Raw genomic sequence first — 18,585 nt, 5'->3', positions numbered from 1 at the left:
GCGGTTAAACGTCTGCCTTCGGCTCAGGGCGTGATCCCGGCGTTATGGGATCGAGCCCCACATCAGGCTCATCTGCTCTGGTGGGAGCCTGCTTCTTCCTCTCCCACTCCCCCTGCTTGTGTTCCCTCTCTCGCTGGCTGTCTCTCTCTGTCAAATAAATAAATAAAATCTTTAAAATAAAATAAAATAAAATATAGACAATAAAAATAAGATCTTTGTAAGAAATCATACCCAAAAGATTATATAACTAGTTTTTAAATGTGGAAGAAAGAGTTCTATTATACTAATTTCTTAAAAAACCCGAATGATTGGAATCAGTTTCTATACTATAACAATGAAACACGTCATGATGACTATCACTTAGGGCTAAACGCTTATGCAACATTTTATTTAAGATTTTTAATTTCTCCTTATTGCTTAGAAGTATAGTTATGTTTCAGTATCCATTAACCTACCATACATTTCAGTAATCATAGGATCATGAACTAATAAATGATCTGTGGTTGTCTGTTCTTTTGCAGTGTAATCTAGTTAAGGATTATAAAACACAGTTAAATTATTTACGGAACAAATTGCAGCAATCAACTCAATTCTGGTTTGTGGGCTATAAATCATAGAATCAGAAATTCTCTGGGGCAACTGTGTGTTTCTTTTTTTTTATACATAATGTATGCATATTTCATAATTATATATCATTTAAAATGTTGCACCTGGTTGTGAGAATGTACCTTAGAAAATGAGCGTTTGAATCATGAGTCAAGTCAAGCTGCCTTACAGCTGAAAAAAGTCAGACATCCATTCCTACACAAATTTGTGAGTTTAAACTACAGTTCCATCAATGCTTTTCAGACATTGATGCAAATGCAAATAAAATGTCTTATTTCAAAATCTATTTACTGTGCAGTTGAGAAACTTTCACCTAGCTTTCAATTGGAAGTAATTAAATCTACACTGTAATGATATGCTAAATGTAAAATATTAATAGAATAACCTAATTCTATAAATGTTTCTCAAGTAGTGAATATGCTCAATTAAAATCATATGCTCATTGACTGATATCAGTACTTGTAAAGATGAAATATGTAGAATCTCATAACATATCAGCATTAATGAGTTTTGCAAGCATTTTTCATAATAGGGATATCTAACTTTGAACCACAATTAAGCAAAATGTTATCTTCCCCAAAGAGAATTCTATTGTCACTAGATTATTAAAAAATATTATTGGGGCACCTGGATGGCTCAGTTGGTTAAGTGTCTGACTCTTAGTTTTGGCTCAAGGTCATGATCTCAGGGTCCTGAGATCAAGCCCTGTGTCAAGCTCGATGCTCAGTGGGGAGTCTGCTTGAGATTCTCTCCCTCTGCCCCCCCACTCATGTGCTCTCTCTAAAATAAATAACTAATTATTATATTTTGAATTTCATCAGTAAAATTTTGAAGTTTTTCTTCTCTTGTTATGTAAGCATCTACAAAATATTCTTGATTAAGCCTCTTGTCCCATAAATCCTAAAATTATTACTATATGATCCTCTACAGAAAAAGCTTGCTGATCCCTGATTTAGGTCATGCTTCTGCAAGTTGACCATCTGGGCTGGGCTCAGCTGGACAGTTCTTTTAGTCTTGGCTGGGATCTTCCACATATGTGAAATCAACTGTTGGGGTGATGTGGCTGTCACTGCAGAGTGGCCTCAGGTGGGAAGGCTTGTTTCTCCTTCCTGTGGTCTCCCATTCTCCAGCAGACTAGCTCAGAGATTTTTACCTAGCATCTGGACAGAGTTGCCAAAGAAAGAGGGAAAATATCTTCTGACGGTTCTATATTACTGTAGCCACATTATATTGGCCTGAGCAAATAAGCATTATGAATTGATTCCCAAATTCTTATCTAATTGTCTAAATATCATCTTCTTACTATATTCAAAGATATCAGACCTTCTATTATGTTTATCTTCTTGGAGACATATCTCGTGGACTTATCTCCAAACTGGATTGGTTGTTCTCTAAGTCTGTTACATAACTGTGTATTCTGGATCTCTCTCTGGTATATTTCTGGAAATTCACTATATCTCTCTTTAACTGTAACTCCAGCTTTCTCAATACCATTGAATTCTTCTTTCTTGGTTTACGCCTTTGTTTTTTTGTTTGTTTGTTTTTTAAAGATTTTATTTATTTATTTGACAGGGAGAGAGACAGCCAGCGAGAGAGGGAACACAAGCAGGGGGAGCTGGAGAGGAAGAAGCAGGCTCCCAGCGGAAGAGCCTGATGTGGGGCTCGATCCCAGAACTCCGGGATCACGCCCTGAGCCGAAGGCAGACACTTAACGACTGAGCCACCCAGGCGCCCCAGGTTTTGACAAAGCACCTCCTGCAGGAGATTCTTGAGAAAAGGCACACAGGAAATAAAAGTTTCGGGATTTCCTTTGTCTGAAAAATGACTTTATTCTACCCTCACACTTAATTTATAGTTTGGCTAAGTGTGGATTTCTAGCTTGGAAATTTCTGTAGTTTTAAAGAATTTTGAGAAGTCTGATTACATGCTGATGCCTCCTCAATGATGTAAGGTTTTCATTCTATAAGAACTTCTGCAAATGTTCTTTATCCTCATTTCTTAAAAATTTCATGACAAATCTAATTATAGGTCTATCTAGAAACTCAGGTCTTACAATCTAGAAATTTGTGTCCTTCAATTTGGAAGATTTACTTTAATAATAATAATACTAAAACTATGTTATTTCTTGCATTCTATTTTCTGTTTTTCAAGAATCCTCTGATTCAGCCCATGAACCTCCTAAACTGATTGGCTAATTTTCGACTCTTTTCCCTCCTATGTTCTGTTTTGTGTTTGTTCGTTTGTCTTTGCATTTTTACACCCTTGTCTCTGGAAGACTTCTACAGCTTCATCTTTTTTTTCCTTAACTTTCTACTATATTTTAGATTTCTAATCTTTTATTTGACTGAAAAATAGTATCCTCTTCCCTGTTTCATACATGTAAAACCTTCTCTTACCCTTAAGAACCTTAACGGTAGATTTTTTTTTTTTTAACTTTCCACACTTTACAGAATGTTTTTTCATGGAAGTTATCTGTTCATACTTGACTATTTGCTCATGTTTAAAGAGGAGAGCACTAAAATGCTGAGTAACATCTCTGTGCTTGCAGTTGTGGTTTATGGACTCTGATCTTAATAGCAGAGTAATCTGGCTGGGTTGTTTCCTTGGGGCAATTTCTGATACCAATATATTTAGGTCTTTTATCTTGGGCTGTCTAAATTCCTCAGAAAAGAATCTTCCAATTTCCTGTCTGGTGGTCAGCATTCTGAGAGCTGGGGTAGGAAAAATGGCTAAGGTTCTCCATAAGCAGCATGAAACTTTTCACCTTGCTCTCCTCCCAACCCCATGTCCACTTTGCTTTGGTGATCCCTGGTCTAGAGACCCCTATATTTTATTTTATTTTTTTCCAGAGAATTAACCCCCGTTTTCTGCCAGAAGTGGAAGAAATGCGTGGGGGCTTATTAAATAGACTCTCCAACTTTCCTTCTGGTTGAGTCCTCACCCTCATTCCCACCTCCAGAAGTTTCCAGTGCAACAAACAAGTAAGCCTTTAGGACTTTCTATGATATATATTGACCTTCTCAGTTTGTAGTGTAGGGTTCCATTTCACTAGAGTTTTTATTTCAGTGGAGTTTTAGAAAGGAGTGGATAAAAACAAGTATTCTGTCTGCTCTTTTTAACAAGATATGTGTTAGGAAAAAGGTATTAAACTTTTTATTTTGAGATAATTTTAGATTTACAGAAACTTGCAAAGGTAGTTCAAGAGCTCTCATGTTTTGATGAGCACTGGGTGTTATATGTAACTAATGAGTCACTGAACACTACCTCAAAAACTAATGAGGTACTATACAGTGGCTAACTGAACATAAAAAAAAAGAGTTCTCATATGCATTTCATCCAACTTCCCCTAACAGTAACATCTTACACAATTATGGTACATTCATCAAGATAAGAAATTAACATCAGACAATAATAATAAATAGATTACAGATTTTATTTGTATTTCACCAGCTTTTCCACTAATGTCTTTCTTCTGTTCCAGGATTAATCCAAGGTAAAATGTTGCATTTAGACACCGTATCTCATTAGTCTCCTCTAATTTCTGACAGTTTCTCAGTATTTCCTTTAGGACATTGACACTTTTGAAGGGCACTTTTCAGGTATTTTAAAGAAATCTGGATTTATCTCTTTTTTTCTCATGATTAGACTGGGGTTATGATTTGGGGGAAGAATACCATAGAGATGAAGCATGCTTCTCATTATATTGTATCAGGGGAATGTGGCCTTAAACATAATTTATCGCTGGCTGTGTTAACCTTGATCATTTGGTTAACATGGTATCTGCCAGGTTTCTCTGGCTATAAAATTAACATTTTTTTCCCTTTCTATAATTTACTCAATTAGACTTGAACAATTAAGTCCGGCCAATGCTCAGGAAGAGGTGAATTAAGTTTCATCTACTGGAAAAAAGTATGTATCTACATTTATTTTTAGAGATACATGAATAGCTTAGACTCTAGTTTCTTCTATAGCCATAGAATTATTCTGCATTTCTAATTCTTCTTGCTCCAACTCTGGAATTTATAATTTTCTTGATAAGTTTCTCATCTAAGCTTTACACCTGACTGGTAGTAAGTCATTTACATTGCTTGTATCATGTTTAAAATTAGTATTGCATCTATTTTAGGTCACTTTATTCAACCTCCAACAATGTTTATTAATAACATCTTTATCAATCTTGTCAAAGGTTTGTGAATTTAATGTCTTTTAAGAAATGATAATATTCTGAAACCTTCCAATTTACGTTATAAATTTGTCATAAACTTTATTATTTCTTTCTATTTTCTTTGGATTATCCTATTCTTTCTTTTCGAACTGTATTAGTAAATTGGGTGTTAGCCCATTCTTTTCCAGTCTTTTCTATTTTCTAATATATGTATTTAAGACTATGATTTTCCTTTGAAGAATCACTTAGATGTTTCTCACAATTTTAAGTAAATAACTATTTTAATAATGACTATATTATTTTTCCTTTGTGTTTAGCTTTAAAAAAATTTACGCATATTGAAATGCATAAACCTTAAGTATGTACAGCTCAATGGATTTTCACATACATATACACCCATTCATCTACTACCCAGATCAAGATAAAGAGCACCTATATACTGCAGAAAGTTCTCTCATGCTTTTGCCCACCAGAGATAACCACTATTACAATTTCTATCAAATGCCTCAGCCCGATATGCTTTGTCATCTATATCATTCTTCCTCACACTGGAGCAATTTATACATTTGACACATTCCTTAGTTCACTGTAAGGTTCCTGAACATAATGGCCAAGTTTCATTCAGGTTTGTAATCTCTGCAAAAACTACCACTTGTCATGCACATAGCAAGTATTTGCTATGCAGTTCCCTGGACATGCCATGCTCTCTCTGGTTGAAGTCATGTCCCCTTAGGCTCCTCCTGTGATGATCAAATGTACTCCTTCTGCACAACTCAGTTTGAGCATCGTCATCTGTAGCCTTCCCTAAAATGCTTAGACCTTCAGCATCTTCTCACAGGTTGGTGAGTTTAGCACCCCTTGTATGTACTCAAAGAGTACCCTATATTTTATATCTCCAAGCACTCCATAGCTCACAGTTGTATAACTGCTTTACTTATCTTACCAACTTGAGATCTCTTTGAAATCAGGGATTATATTTATTACACTTCATATTCTTTATGACTAGAACTCTAATACAGTATCTGGTACAGAGTATAGATGCATAATTCATCTTCAATAAATAAGTGAATTCGTTTCCCCAATGCCAAGAAAATCTACTGAAGGGTAGGGATTGTAACTTATATTTGTGTTCCCCAGAGCACCTGTATGGTGGGTACACTCTAGGCTAAAGCTTCCCAAACTTTCTCAGTTCACAGCCTCAATAATTTTTCTATGGTGCCCTCCAGGCCAAAAGAAATACCTAACTGTTTCATTTACTAACTAGTTAGGTCATAACATAGCAGCCATTTGGAAAGATGATACACAAAAATTGAAATACAAATACTTTAATTTCATCTTTAACCCAAATTACTTATTCATGAGAATTCTGTACTTAGCAAGAATTGCGTAGCTCCTTAAATCTTGGCGCAAGATCAGACAATGACACTCTCATTTCCTGTTCCACGTGGATATTTGCATGGTACCTGCTTTTTATCACAGCAACCCCCAAACCTAACTTCACTATGATATGATGTACTAGAAAGGAATGGAAGACAAATTAGTATTCTCAACCTAGTAGTTTACCTGGTTTCCTGAAGATCCTAAGTATCTGTGCCTTGCCCTCTAATATTTAAAATATCCTGCAGCACCCTGGGAAGTTCACTGAGCATCCCAGGGCAGCTCGGTGCAGTTTGGAAACTACTGCCTTAGGTAATCACAAGAAACATCCATTCACTCATTGCTTATTATTCTTAGCACTCTACTAGGCGTTAAAATGACAAAGGTGGTTAAGATGGTTGTAATAATAATGATAATAATAGTAATACTAACATATCAAAACATCAGCAGCCATCTGCGCACCACCACCACATACTATGTTCCAGACACTACACTAAGTAAGCGAATTAATTTCAGCTGGGTCAATAAAACTCAGTAATGGCACTTAATATTAGAGATTCCGGGACCTAACAGAGATCTGTGTGTGAAAGACACAGCAGAGTTAAGCAAAATATAATATAAAAGGTACTAAACTAAAATTACAAAAGCAGTGATAATCTGGTGTTTAAAGTTAACAAAACAGTGATGTATATTTCCATTTCATCCCCAGAACCAGTCTGAGAGGCAGGTATGCACAGCTATATACTTAAGTTATATGTTTAAAAAACTGCAATATAAACACTGTAAAAGGGGTTTTACAGTAATTATTTCTAAGAGAGCATTTTCAATGACTGCAAGAATGGCCGATTTTTGGAATGTTAGTAACTAGTTATAAATCTGTGGGGTTGAAAACTGCCATGTACCTATAATGACACAAAAACAGAAACTGAGATCCCTAAACCAAAAAAATGACAGTAGAAATTATATTTTCAATACATACATTTTTCAGTCTTCCACCTACTCCATTCTTCACAATCCTGGATAAAAATGATACCTTTTTTTGCTAGATAACTTGGATTTGATAGCTTTATATTGCACTGAGCTAATTTTTTTACCTACTTCTTCTAACATGTCCCCCCTCAATTAAATAGAAAAAAAGCCCTCATTTTATGACAGTCCTTCAAATAGGTGAAGAATGTTACCATATCTTTTATTTTTCTTTTCTCTGAACTAAATATAAATACTCCAATTCTTTCTATAGTTCTGACAACGTTTCCTGCTTTGTTACTGGTCTGCCCACAATACTTTTTTACATTTATAGTTTCTAAAGTTGTTTCACAAATCTCAGTTTTCATTTTAAAACTTTTCCAAGGGTTTCGCAACAACTCTGTAAAGCAGGTATCATTAATCCCACTTTACAGATCTGAAAATGGAGCCTCATACATTTTTAAAAAGTGGTCAAGGTTATGTCAAGAAAAGCTACGATTCATCTAACCTCACCTACTTTTTAGCATATTTATTTTCATAATCAATTATTCTTTTGATCACGGGTAACAGAAAATTCACAAACTGACTTAAAAAAGAATCTGCAGCCTCACATGAAAGAACATGAAAGAACTAAGGGTAAGCTTCCATTAGGATTCAAGCAATGTGATCAAGGATGCAAATTTCTCCATCTACAGTTCTTAGCTCTGCTTTTGGTTTAGGATCCATTTTCACAAAAGTTCTACACATATGGCCCCAAGATGGTTATTAACAGTTCCAAGGATTTTCCCATTTTCTTACTGTGAATAACAGTGTTTATGTACCTGAGGAAGCAAATTCCAAAATGGAGCCTTATAGCCTTGACTCAGAAAATGTGTGAATTCTTAGAACCTGCTAACACAGGGGTAGGACATAATCGTTATTAGCCTGAGTAAAGAAGGGTTTATGCCTAAACGAGAAAGTAGGTTAAATCTCTCCTAAACTACATGGCTAAGAGATGTAAAGTATCACTTTGGGAAGAGAGAAACAGGTGCTGAGGAGACACCAATAAATGTTTGAGATGATCCCATTCGGATTTGGAAATTTCTCTCTTAAAACATAGATATGGAAATGAATTGATGCTTCCATCAGACCAGTGAAAGAGAGTGTACTACTTTACCTAAAAATTCTATTTGGACTCATGCATCCACTCGTCACCTTACTGCAAATCTATACTCAGTTTGGCACCCAACAGACAATCTGATTAATATATGTTTTTAAAGGATGATAACACCCAAAGTACTATTTTTGGTGATGCTACTTTTGGTAAAATGTACCACTTAAAAGCAACCAAAACTCTGAAAGAGCCAAACTGTGTTGATGGAGATCAAGTGCATTTTTTAAAGATTAATGTGTCTCCTTAAAACAGTGTTGGTCCTGTATCATCTATAACCTATTGCAGTTTTCAAGACTCAGCTCCTATTTTTGCGGTGCTTAAATCTAGTGGAGAAAACAGAGAAACAGATCCTTCAAATATAATACTTCTGGGCAATGGTATAGTTATATACTGAATGCCAAAGAAGAAGAAAGAACACTTGATTTAATCTAAGAAATGTAAAAAGAAGTTCTTTGGAGTAAAAAAAAAAAAAAAGCTAGGTTATTAAATAAGAGTGGGTTTTGCAAGTTAGGAAACTGATGGTATCCTAGGGTGAGGGCACCGTATGACTAAAGGCCCAATCCCATCAAACAGTATGATATGTGTACCAACAGTTTGGTACTAAAAGCATGAAATGCACAGTAGAATGGCAGAAAATGAACTGAATAGGTAGGGACCAGGTCACTGAAAGTTTATATTTCATGTTCTGAAAGATTTATAGTTCATGATCAGCAGCTTGAATGTTATCCTATAGGCTATGAGGAGGCACTGAAGAATTTAAAGTTCATTCACTTTTTATTCCAGATTGAAAGGGGACAAAACTGGAAGCCAAGAAATCGATATAGGAGGTCAAGGTAAAGAATCAGAACCGCAGTGAAGTCAGTGATAAGCAGGCCGGAGGTGTGTGTGTGCTTAAGGCTTACATCAGGTAAAATGGAAAGGTTTTAATGATTAACAAGGTATCAAAATGGGGATGAGAGAGGGAAAGTTAAGGAAAATCTCCAGTTGTCTGGACTGGGTAACTTGGTAGATAGTTATCCCACTGAATGAAAACAGGAACCATGGCAGGAGGGAAAGGTCTTGAGAGATGAGAAGGTAACTGATGCACTATTTGTTACTTGTCCCCAAGTGCAATAATTTTGACAAAAATGTAATTAAGATTTTACGTTTAATTACTAGATGGCTATCAAAGTTTTATAAATAAAAATTTTAAAACAAACTAATGAATCAAAACTAAGTTTAAGTCAATACAGAAAAATAATTTCAGTGTTGTGAAATTATCTGGCCTGCTAAGCTAAAATAGAAATGCTATTTCCTTTTTTAAAAGAAGGGTCAGGTGGCAATGCTGAATTTCTTAAAGAAAATTTAACCACTGATTGTAATGTCTGTGGCTTTGGGGGAAACATAACCCCAAATTACAGTGGCTGTGGTTATAAACTATTATGAAGAGCTTCCAACGTCAGACATAGTTTAAGTGTCTGTATGCCCTGGAGTCCTTTTACAGGACTTTGCTAGAACAGCAAAATTAATGACTCTTTTCTTTTTGCCCATTTTGGTGTCAATAACAAATGTACTTTCCTTTCGTTAACAACGATTTTCAAGGGACACGGAATTAATTTAATATGAAAACCAAAAAAGTCAGAGTCATTAACTTTCTTCTGAATATTTCAGAAAAAAATGCACAAATCTAAAATCCACACTCTGTCTTAATTTACAATGAAGGCCAAACAAAATGATCTCTCAAATCAATTCGGAGCAATATGTGCCCCAATCCTTAGGAATTGTGTTTTCTGTCACAGTTTAACATTTATCTCTTCGGTTAACGTCAGTATTAACACAGAGAAGCTCTACAGGTAAATTATAAAGCCAAAGCTGTTTATCTTCCTTACTTTTGTCAGAGTAATTTTAGTTACCTGAGCTTACACTGTTTTTCACTTTGCCACACTTCATCTTTTCCTTATTTCTAGTGTGACTTAGTGGACAAAAATGCTAATTGCTATTATTCTAAGTTTTATTTCCAGAATCCTTTTAATTACATTTGAGGGCTACGAAGTGACCTAATTCTTCGAATTAAAAAGATAGCTTCCAAGCTTTTATAACATCAGTCGCTTCAGTCAGTACTCAGTTTGTATTTCCCTGGCCATCAGTTCTTCAGGCTGGATGAATCACAACCGGCTGCTAAGAGAATGAGTGCTGGCTTCTGAAATCAGACAGGAGGTGGGCAGAAGATGGCAGGAGCTGCTGTTTAGACACATGACCCTGAGCTTCCTAGAAAACGTAGATGAGGCTTTGGCCACTTGATCTGGGTAGCAGTGTGATACAGAAAGTACCAATAACTTGAACACCTTCACAATATCATCTGAAATACAACCATCGTAAGTATGAGACTATTTCCACTGTTACACAGTTAATCTGAAGAGGTCATATTTTTTCTAGGTAGAAGATGGTTACGTTTGGTGAGAGAATGTCATGTAGAGTCCTGCCCGTCCTGAAAATTTTTGTTTTTTATGTACTTGGCTTTGACACCATCTCTATGGTTATCACCCAAGTTTTGATCTCCAGTCCTGACAACACACCTGAACTCCGGACACACATTTCTAGCTGGCTACTCAACATTTCCTCTAGGATTATGAATAGGCGCCTCAAATTTAATATGCACAAATTAGATTATTTATCCCCATGAAACGCAACCCTCCTCACCATCTCAAATTGCCATCCAGCCAAGAATTTATTCTGGTAGTTATTTGTTTAAAAAATAAAACAGCTTTATTAAAGTAGTATTTACATACAATAAGATTCATCACTAAAAATATATAATTTGGTTAAGTTTTGTCAAATGTAATCACCACGATTATGATTAAAAGATATCTATCACTTTCAAAAAGTACTCCCCCCACAACTACTGATCTCTTTCCTCTTAAATCAGTTTTGCCTTCTTCAAAATTTCATACGAGTAGAATCCTAACATGTAAATTTTTTGAGTCTGGCTTCTTCCCTAATTTTCTTATCTAAATAAAACCTCTACCACCCATTCTCAGTCAAACACATAACCCTTTCCACAGCCCATATCACTACATAGAGTTGCCTTATACCCTGTAAGTCTTTTTCAACTTGAATGTAAGTTCCATGAGTGCTGAGGGACCTTGTCTATCTTCTTTGACGCTATGTGCCCAGAACTTCCAACAGAGCTGATGCATGGTAGATACTCAATAAATATTAATGAATAAATAAAGAAATGAAAATAGCCCCTTCGAGTTTTTGCTATTGAAATTACCTATACATTAAATGATCAATGAGATGAGTGTGTGCCTTATGCTACGATGAGAACACTGGGAGGGGGAACAGTGTAGGGGTGAGTTGCAAGCCCTCTGCAGTAAATGCCATCTGATTTTGAATACAGGCTGTTGTCTCTTCTAAGGAGTTACTATGGCCTTGAGCAAGTTACATAATCTTCCTAAGCTTTAATTTCTGCATTTGTAAAAATGGAGATAATCGTTTCTGCCTCTTGTGAGTACTAAGTGAGATAAAACATGAAAAAATGAGGAGAAAACTGCCTGGTACTTCTAAGTTATGAATTTAATGAGAGCCAATAGTGGTAGAGTTATTGCCGTCCCCACCACCACTGCTACTACTACTATGTTACTATTTCCCACAGCCAAAGTTGAAGAAAAACTTCCATAAAAATAGGTTTTTAGCTAGCAGCCTAAAATATTTGTAGAGAATAAAGCCAGTTAAGTGAAACTTAAACATAGAGAAACTATTATTGTTTTCTGTTAATGTTAAAAGAAACAATAATATTCTGTCAACTTTTGTAATGTCTAATATTCTAGGTATTTTCCTAAAAGTAGTAACAAGGACATTAAATGAAATCTAAAATTCACAATTAAAATCCTGTGATTATAAGGGTATGAACAAGTTCAACAGGCAAAACTTCACATTCCTAGCATGAGTAGCCTAGGGGTAATGTCTATTTATAAATTATATTTCTGGTGCTGCAACTTAGGTAATTCAGGAAAATTAACTTCAAGGAATTTTTTAACAAACCAAACTGTAGTACTTCATTGTTTCCCAATTTGCCTTTCTATGGAATTAATGTTGATTAATTCATGAAATGATGTCTATATATTTACTTGAGAATTTTGGATGAAAACAATTAAGTCTTAAAAGTCATCTTCCTGAATTAATTGTATGAAAGTTTGGATCCTGACATTTAAGGACAATGATTAGTTTTCTGCAACACATTCTATAAGCTACATATTAGGCTAGGGCCTCCAAAACATAAACATGATTGAGACACGAAGTTCTCAGGTCAGTGGGAAGGTCAGTCAAATAAGTAGGTGTTTGAATTTGATATACGGTGTAAGAGAATTATAAACTACAAGATAAGAGGTTAGGGCCTTTTCCCCTCCAAAAAATGTAAGTACTCTCTGAGTGTAGGTAATAGTAGGAAGGAAAATAACTGTACACCCATGTATCTGTAATCTTGCTTTTACAGCAAGGAGGGGCATTTTAAAAAACAGAGCAGTCCTTCAACAATTTCTAGTGCTAGTTTCTGAAGAGCATACATACGCATAATGTATAAGTTGAGGAGGCTTATAAATCTTGAGAAATGATCTCCTTTCATTCTTTTAACATATTTGTAATAGCAGAATTGTCCTTGTTAAGTCCAACATCAACGTATCTTCCACTGACTGCTTTGGTTTTCCTATGCATGAGCCATACCCTTCCTGTTTCTTTGCATATCTCCTACTGTTGACAAAAATGGACATTAACATAATATAATATAGCAACTCTAGAAATCAGATCTCCTTCAGCTCTCAGGCGTCACTGTTATTGCTGTTATTTGTCTAGAAACTTCTCTGACCTAATTCTGCAAAGTCTGTATTTCTTGTCACGTTTAGCCACTGCAGTCTCTGCTGGGTTAGCTCAGTGGTCAGCAAATAATTAGACAGTGCATTCCTTAAATACCTTGAATTAGATAAGTGATCCATCATTCGCCAAGGGAGTATGTGTGCTGGGTTATACCTTTAACACTGCCAGTTTACCACTCTGCCTTAGCCTTCACTTTTTGCTTGCATAGAATCAAAATCAGTCAGTGGTGAGAGATTAGGGTCTTCTCAGGTCTTTCTTGGGCAGATGCACAATCTTGTACATGTGTATGACCTTCAAGAAATCCAGGATTATTTTTAAAAGTCAGAGCTTTTCAAAGCCACCTATAATAATCACATTTCCCAAATTTCCCTTCTAAGTTTTCTGGCCAGGCTCTTGTTTGACCAAGTGGTATATCTGTCTCAGGCAGAGGTTAAACAATTGCCACTTATTGTTTCTGACAAACATTATGAGGACTGGGCTTTCTCACTAAGCAAGCTCCAACCAAATGAGGACTTTCTGGGAAGCTACCAGATAGGTCAACCAGTAGTAATTCTCTCGAGACAGGTTTTTTTGCAGAGCTCCTAATTTAGTCTGCCCCCTTCCGGTGGCTTCTACATTGCTGGTTTTCATAGCTACCATGGTTGTGAAGCTACTTCTTTTTAAAGCTACTATGGAACCACGGAGAACGGGGTGAGAGTAAAAAGCAAGTTAAAAATCTACAAAGCTTGCAGTTCTTAGTGAGCTTTAACTATTTTTGCTGAATAAATACTCCTTGGGTTGTTGAAACCTTTGGTTAATATCCAGAGTTCTGAAAAAGTTGATTTTGACAATTTTTGCTAGTGTTACCATTCTCTTTATGGAGAAGCTAATTTGCAGACATCTTTAGTCTGCAAATTAGAGAATATCAATATTTGCCCAACTGCCTTTTGGTACATTAAATTTACAAGTTTAAATATTTAATCTACTTGAAATTCGTTTTAGTGTATGAAGTCCAGAAAGAAATGGGCAGCCAGTTACAATTATTTTCAATCTTTTCTGGGTTAATTAGTAAGACACTTTTGAGAATCTAATAAAAACTATGGACTATTTCTGTAGAAAAATCTGCACATATACATAGTTTTGCATAATTTCATAAATTCACAGACTGTATGGGTCCCCTTCCATGCAACTCAGATTAAAACCCATGATTTGCTAGAGTAACTTATCCTACCTAATTTGTAACATCATCTTTACAGATTTGTGAATTACAGAAAATTTTATGTCCTTTTGTATTCCATCCTAATCCATTGGTCTGTCTGTTCTGTATCCATAACAGTACCATACAGTTTTAATTACACCAGTCATCTTTCTGCTACAGAGCCTTTGTACTTGTTATTCCTCTGCCTGAAACATTCTTTTCCCAACTATCCACGAAGTAAACTCCTCACTTCAATGCAGACCTCAGTTCAAATGCTGACTCCTTAGCGTCCTTGCCTGACCACCTTATTTATATATTGGTTCCATGGCTCTCCAGACCTTATACAGACTCATTTTAATCATGACACTGGTCACTATTTCACTATGTTATACCTTTAATACTGTCCTGTCAGTCTTTTTCACAAGAAGGCAGGTGAGTTGTTGGTTTTTTCTTATTACTCTATCACCAGAAGTAAGTACAGTCCTTGGAACATACCAGGCAGTCACTTCAATCATTAATGTGAAAGACTGAAGAGTAAGTTTGACCATGTCAATTTGTTTGCTTACCCTACTGGCCTAAATAAACAAAAGAGATATGAACCTCATATGGCTCCCAAGAGAAGTAGTTTGTCAATTTTCTAGACTAGGACTATGAAGCTGTAAGGGGCGAATGCAATGACAACTGTTTGGTTGTAGTTTCTTACTACAACTACATGAAAATGAAAGCTATTTGAGAAGACTGAACATTTGACATTACCACCTCACATGTGAAAACCTGAGAGTTAACTGGACACATTGTTCTTTCTGCTATATATGTTCTCTGTTCAATTCTCTTAGCCACAAAGCAGTTAAATACACATATACACGCATACCACACCCACATACTCTCTTTCTCTCATGCACCTAAAATATGCAAACATTTGAAAGAAAATAAATACAGTGCATTTACTCATGACATGTTGGATTATCTTCACAGTACTCCGTGGCAAACAAATGTTAAAGTGTATCATATACTGTAGTGTTTTCTATAGACAAGAATGCTCCTGACAAACCAGCAGAGAAGCATGCTCTTTATGACATATACTTTTCTGTTTGAGTGATGAACATGTGCTCATTTATTCATGCACTCCTGCCCGATTTCATGGTGACTAATAGCCCACGTCTATGTGAGGTTAGAGGAGTGGTCTGTGGTCACAAAAAGTTTTAAGTAAACTCTCCCAAATCAGAACTTAACCAAAGATCTTGACCTTACTAGCATAGAATTCCAACCAACTAAACTGACAATTAAACATCTTATATACAATATGTGCTCAATATGTATTTGATGATACTAACAACAGAAGAATTAGAATGTAATCATTACTCTAACAGAAAAAAGCAAGGAAATAAAAGAATAAAACCTATCACTACACTACTGTTTTCTTACCACAAATACTACCTAAAGATCTGTTTAATTTTTATAACAAATGGGTAACTATGTGCTCAAGAATAAATTTAAATGATATTTTATGAGGCGCCTGGGTGGCTCAGTCATTAAGCATCTGCCTTCAGCTCAGGGCATGATCCCAGGGTCCTGGGATAGAGCCCTGCATCGGGCTCCCTGCTATGCTGGGAGCCTGCTTCTTCCTCTCCCATTCTCCCTGCTTGAGTTCCCTCTCCTGCTGGCTGCCTCTCTGTCAAGTAAATTAAAAAATCTTTAAAAAAAAAAAAAGAATAAATTTAAATGACATTTTTAAAAAAGTATATAATACTTATCCTGGATATTAAAAGCACTGACTTTTTTAGGGCTTCATTAAGATTAGCTAATGAATTATAAGAAAATCTTCTAGGTTGTTTCGTAAATGTTAGCCATTTTAGCTACATTTATAATGCGTGGTTGAATAAACAATGGTAGCATATATAACACTGTGATCATGGAAAGCAAAGACTTCTACAAATGTTATTTTTTGCTTTTATACCTGTTTAAGGGAAGATTTATTCAGGTATCTCACTGCCTATGTAATAAAAAGACTAAAAACATGGAAAATAGAGCTATGCAAATTCAGTTATGGAAAATGAAAGTACTGTAGTTTTTAACTGTTCAGATAAGTAGACAAAAGTTATTTTGTATGTAGGCCATACTCGTTGATATGTAATACCTTTTATGAAACCACGGGGATTATCTGTGAGGTCCTGTTAATTATCAGTATCAACTACAGATCTACAGATACATAAACAAGACATAATTAATAGAATCAAACTGTTTTCTACCTATATTTATTATTTCGTATTGATTATGTGTGTATGTGTGTATTCGTGAAAAAAGAAAAAAAATTAAACCAGAGGTTTACGTAGTTGCAATAACTAAACATAAGTTTGGATTTTGACTTTTTAAAAAATGATATAAAGATAAAATTATAGGTTTGGATTTTCAATATCAGAAAGTAGAAGTACACTGATATATTAAAAATTATTCATTTAAAATATTATTAAAGGCAAAATAACACTGATACGTCCACTAAGGTGATTTTAAGATAAAGTAATAATAGGGAAACTTCATTTTGAGAAAAATAAGGAAAAAGAAAGTCCTTACAAAGAGTTAATTTTACTAACCTGACTTATTTTTCTTTGCTCTTGTATAGCTTTTTGAATTGCCTGAGATACTTTTTCTTGATCTTTTGCATGCTCAGTCTTCCATAACTCCCTTTCTTCAGCATGGGCTTTTTCCAAATTTTTCCTTTCTTCTTCTATGGCTTTTAAAACTGCATCCTTCATTGCTTCTTTCTCAAGCTTCAAAACAAATAACGACTCAAATGAAAATATTTGAATGACTGACTGGATAAGTTCTTGAATAAGAAAGACTTGGGTTAACCTAAAAGGTACAAAATTTGAATTCTATAGGGTTTAGACACTGTTGTTTTTATGCATACTTAATAACTGGTGTAAAATCAGATCAATTACTTGTTTTTGTACAAATATTCATACATTATTTCCAAGGCACATATAAACTTCACAGAAACTAAGCCTTAGCTTAAAGTAGCAGTTTTTAAACGATTTGGTCTTAGAATCTCTCTACATTCTTAAAAATTATGGAGTACTTCAAAAAGCTTTTTTTTTGTTGGTTATTCATATTAAGATTACTGTATTAGGAACTCAAATCAAGACAAAATAAAAATTATTCATTTTATATTAATATTAAATGCACTATATATTAATAATATCTTTAATGAAAAATAACTATATTTTCCAAAAAGAAGAAGTGAGAAGAATATCTGTGGACCTCCTTAATATTTGACTTAATAGAGGACAGCTGGGTTCTCATATCTGCCTTCTGTATTAAATCTGTAGTATGGCTTTTGGTTTAAGTACATAAGGAAAACTCAGTCTCACACTGATAATGCAGTAGAAAAGGGAAGAGTACTAGTAGCCAGTTTAGATCTTTGGTAGATATTGGTGATTTTATACCAAAACTTAACAAGGAATAGTTCTTAAAGGGTAGTCACAATAAGGAAAATTACATAGTGGGAATGAAATTTTTGTATTCTGCTACATTTTCTTTTCTTGCACTTCAGATGAGTCCTTTATCAATGCATGAATTTCTTAAGCATTTTTATTTGGAAAATATCGATTCAGTAAATTACACATCTCCTCTAGATGTTGACACGTTGCATCATATCATAACAAAAATGAAGGTCACATTTGTTAATATCACCATCAATCCCATCAGAAAAGTCTTTTAAGTATCTGAAAGCAGATACAAATTTTCCAAAATTCTAATTTTGTTTTAAAGCTCAACTTTTATCATTGGCAACAAAAACTGTTAGTTTTCTGGAGATGCTGGGCTCACTCTGTTTACTTTGGAGAAAACATCTGCCAAATACTAAAGTCTGCATAACCCCTGTTATTCAGTAAAATGGTTTTCCATGAAAACTGTCGACTTCAGTTGCAACTCAAACACAAGAATTTCTCTCAAGAAAACCATCATACTTTGGGATGCAGTAAAGTCCATGGTCCTCCCACTTTTGATGCCCACCCTTCACACTCTTCTCTTTCTTCCAGTTAGCCAAATTTGAGACAGGTTATCAAAGTGAGTTACCATTTTCTGAACTCCTCTTTTACTCTACAATTCTCTGAAACTACTCTCTTACTGTGCTTACCAATGCTTTCCATTTTGTTAAATCCAAATAACATGTTTGTTTTTTTTTTAATCCCTATTTATCTCGATGTCAAAGTGACCTTCTACATGGTTGACTATTTCTGTTTTCCTTTTCTTGGTTTGCATAACAGCATGCTGCTTTTATTTCTACTTATA

The 18,585-nt window shown here is 35.0% G+C and overlaps 1 protein-coding gene across 6 annotated transcripts in view; it reads right to left on the bottom strand.

Moving 5' to 3' along the window:
• CCDC91 (coiled-coil domain containing 91) overlaps window positions 1–18,585 on the bottom strand; it is a 313,500-nt gene that overhangs the window by 60,534 nt on the left and 234,381 nt on the right. For all 6 annotated transcript variants that reach the window (XM_040642281.1, XM_040642283.1, XM_040642282.1 and 3 more), the window contains exon 11: window positions 16,887–17,063. In XM_040642281.1, coding sequence (XP_040498215.1) covers window positions 16,887–17,063 — 177 coding nt within the window. The remainder of the gene's footprint in view (window positions 1–16,886; window positions 17,064–18,585) is intronic.

The sequence above is a fragment of the Ursus maritimus genome, unplaced genomic scaffold (assembly GCF_017311325.1).
Source record: "Ursus maritimus isolate PB19 unplaced genomic scaffold, ASM1731132v1 scaffold_26, whole genome shotgun sequence".
NCBI classification, from domain to species: domain Eukaryota; kingdom Metazoa; phylum Chordata; class Mammalia; order Carnivora; family Ursidae; genus Ursus; species Ursus maritimus.
Note: the sequence above shows the minus strand (reverse complement) of the source record. Positions and strands in the feature narration are given on the sequence as shown.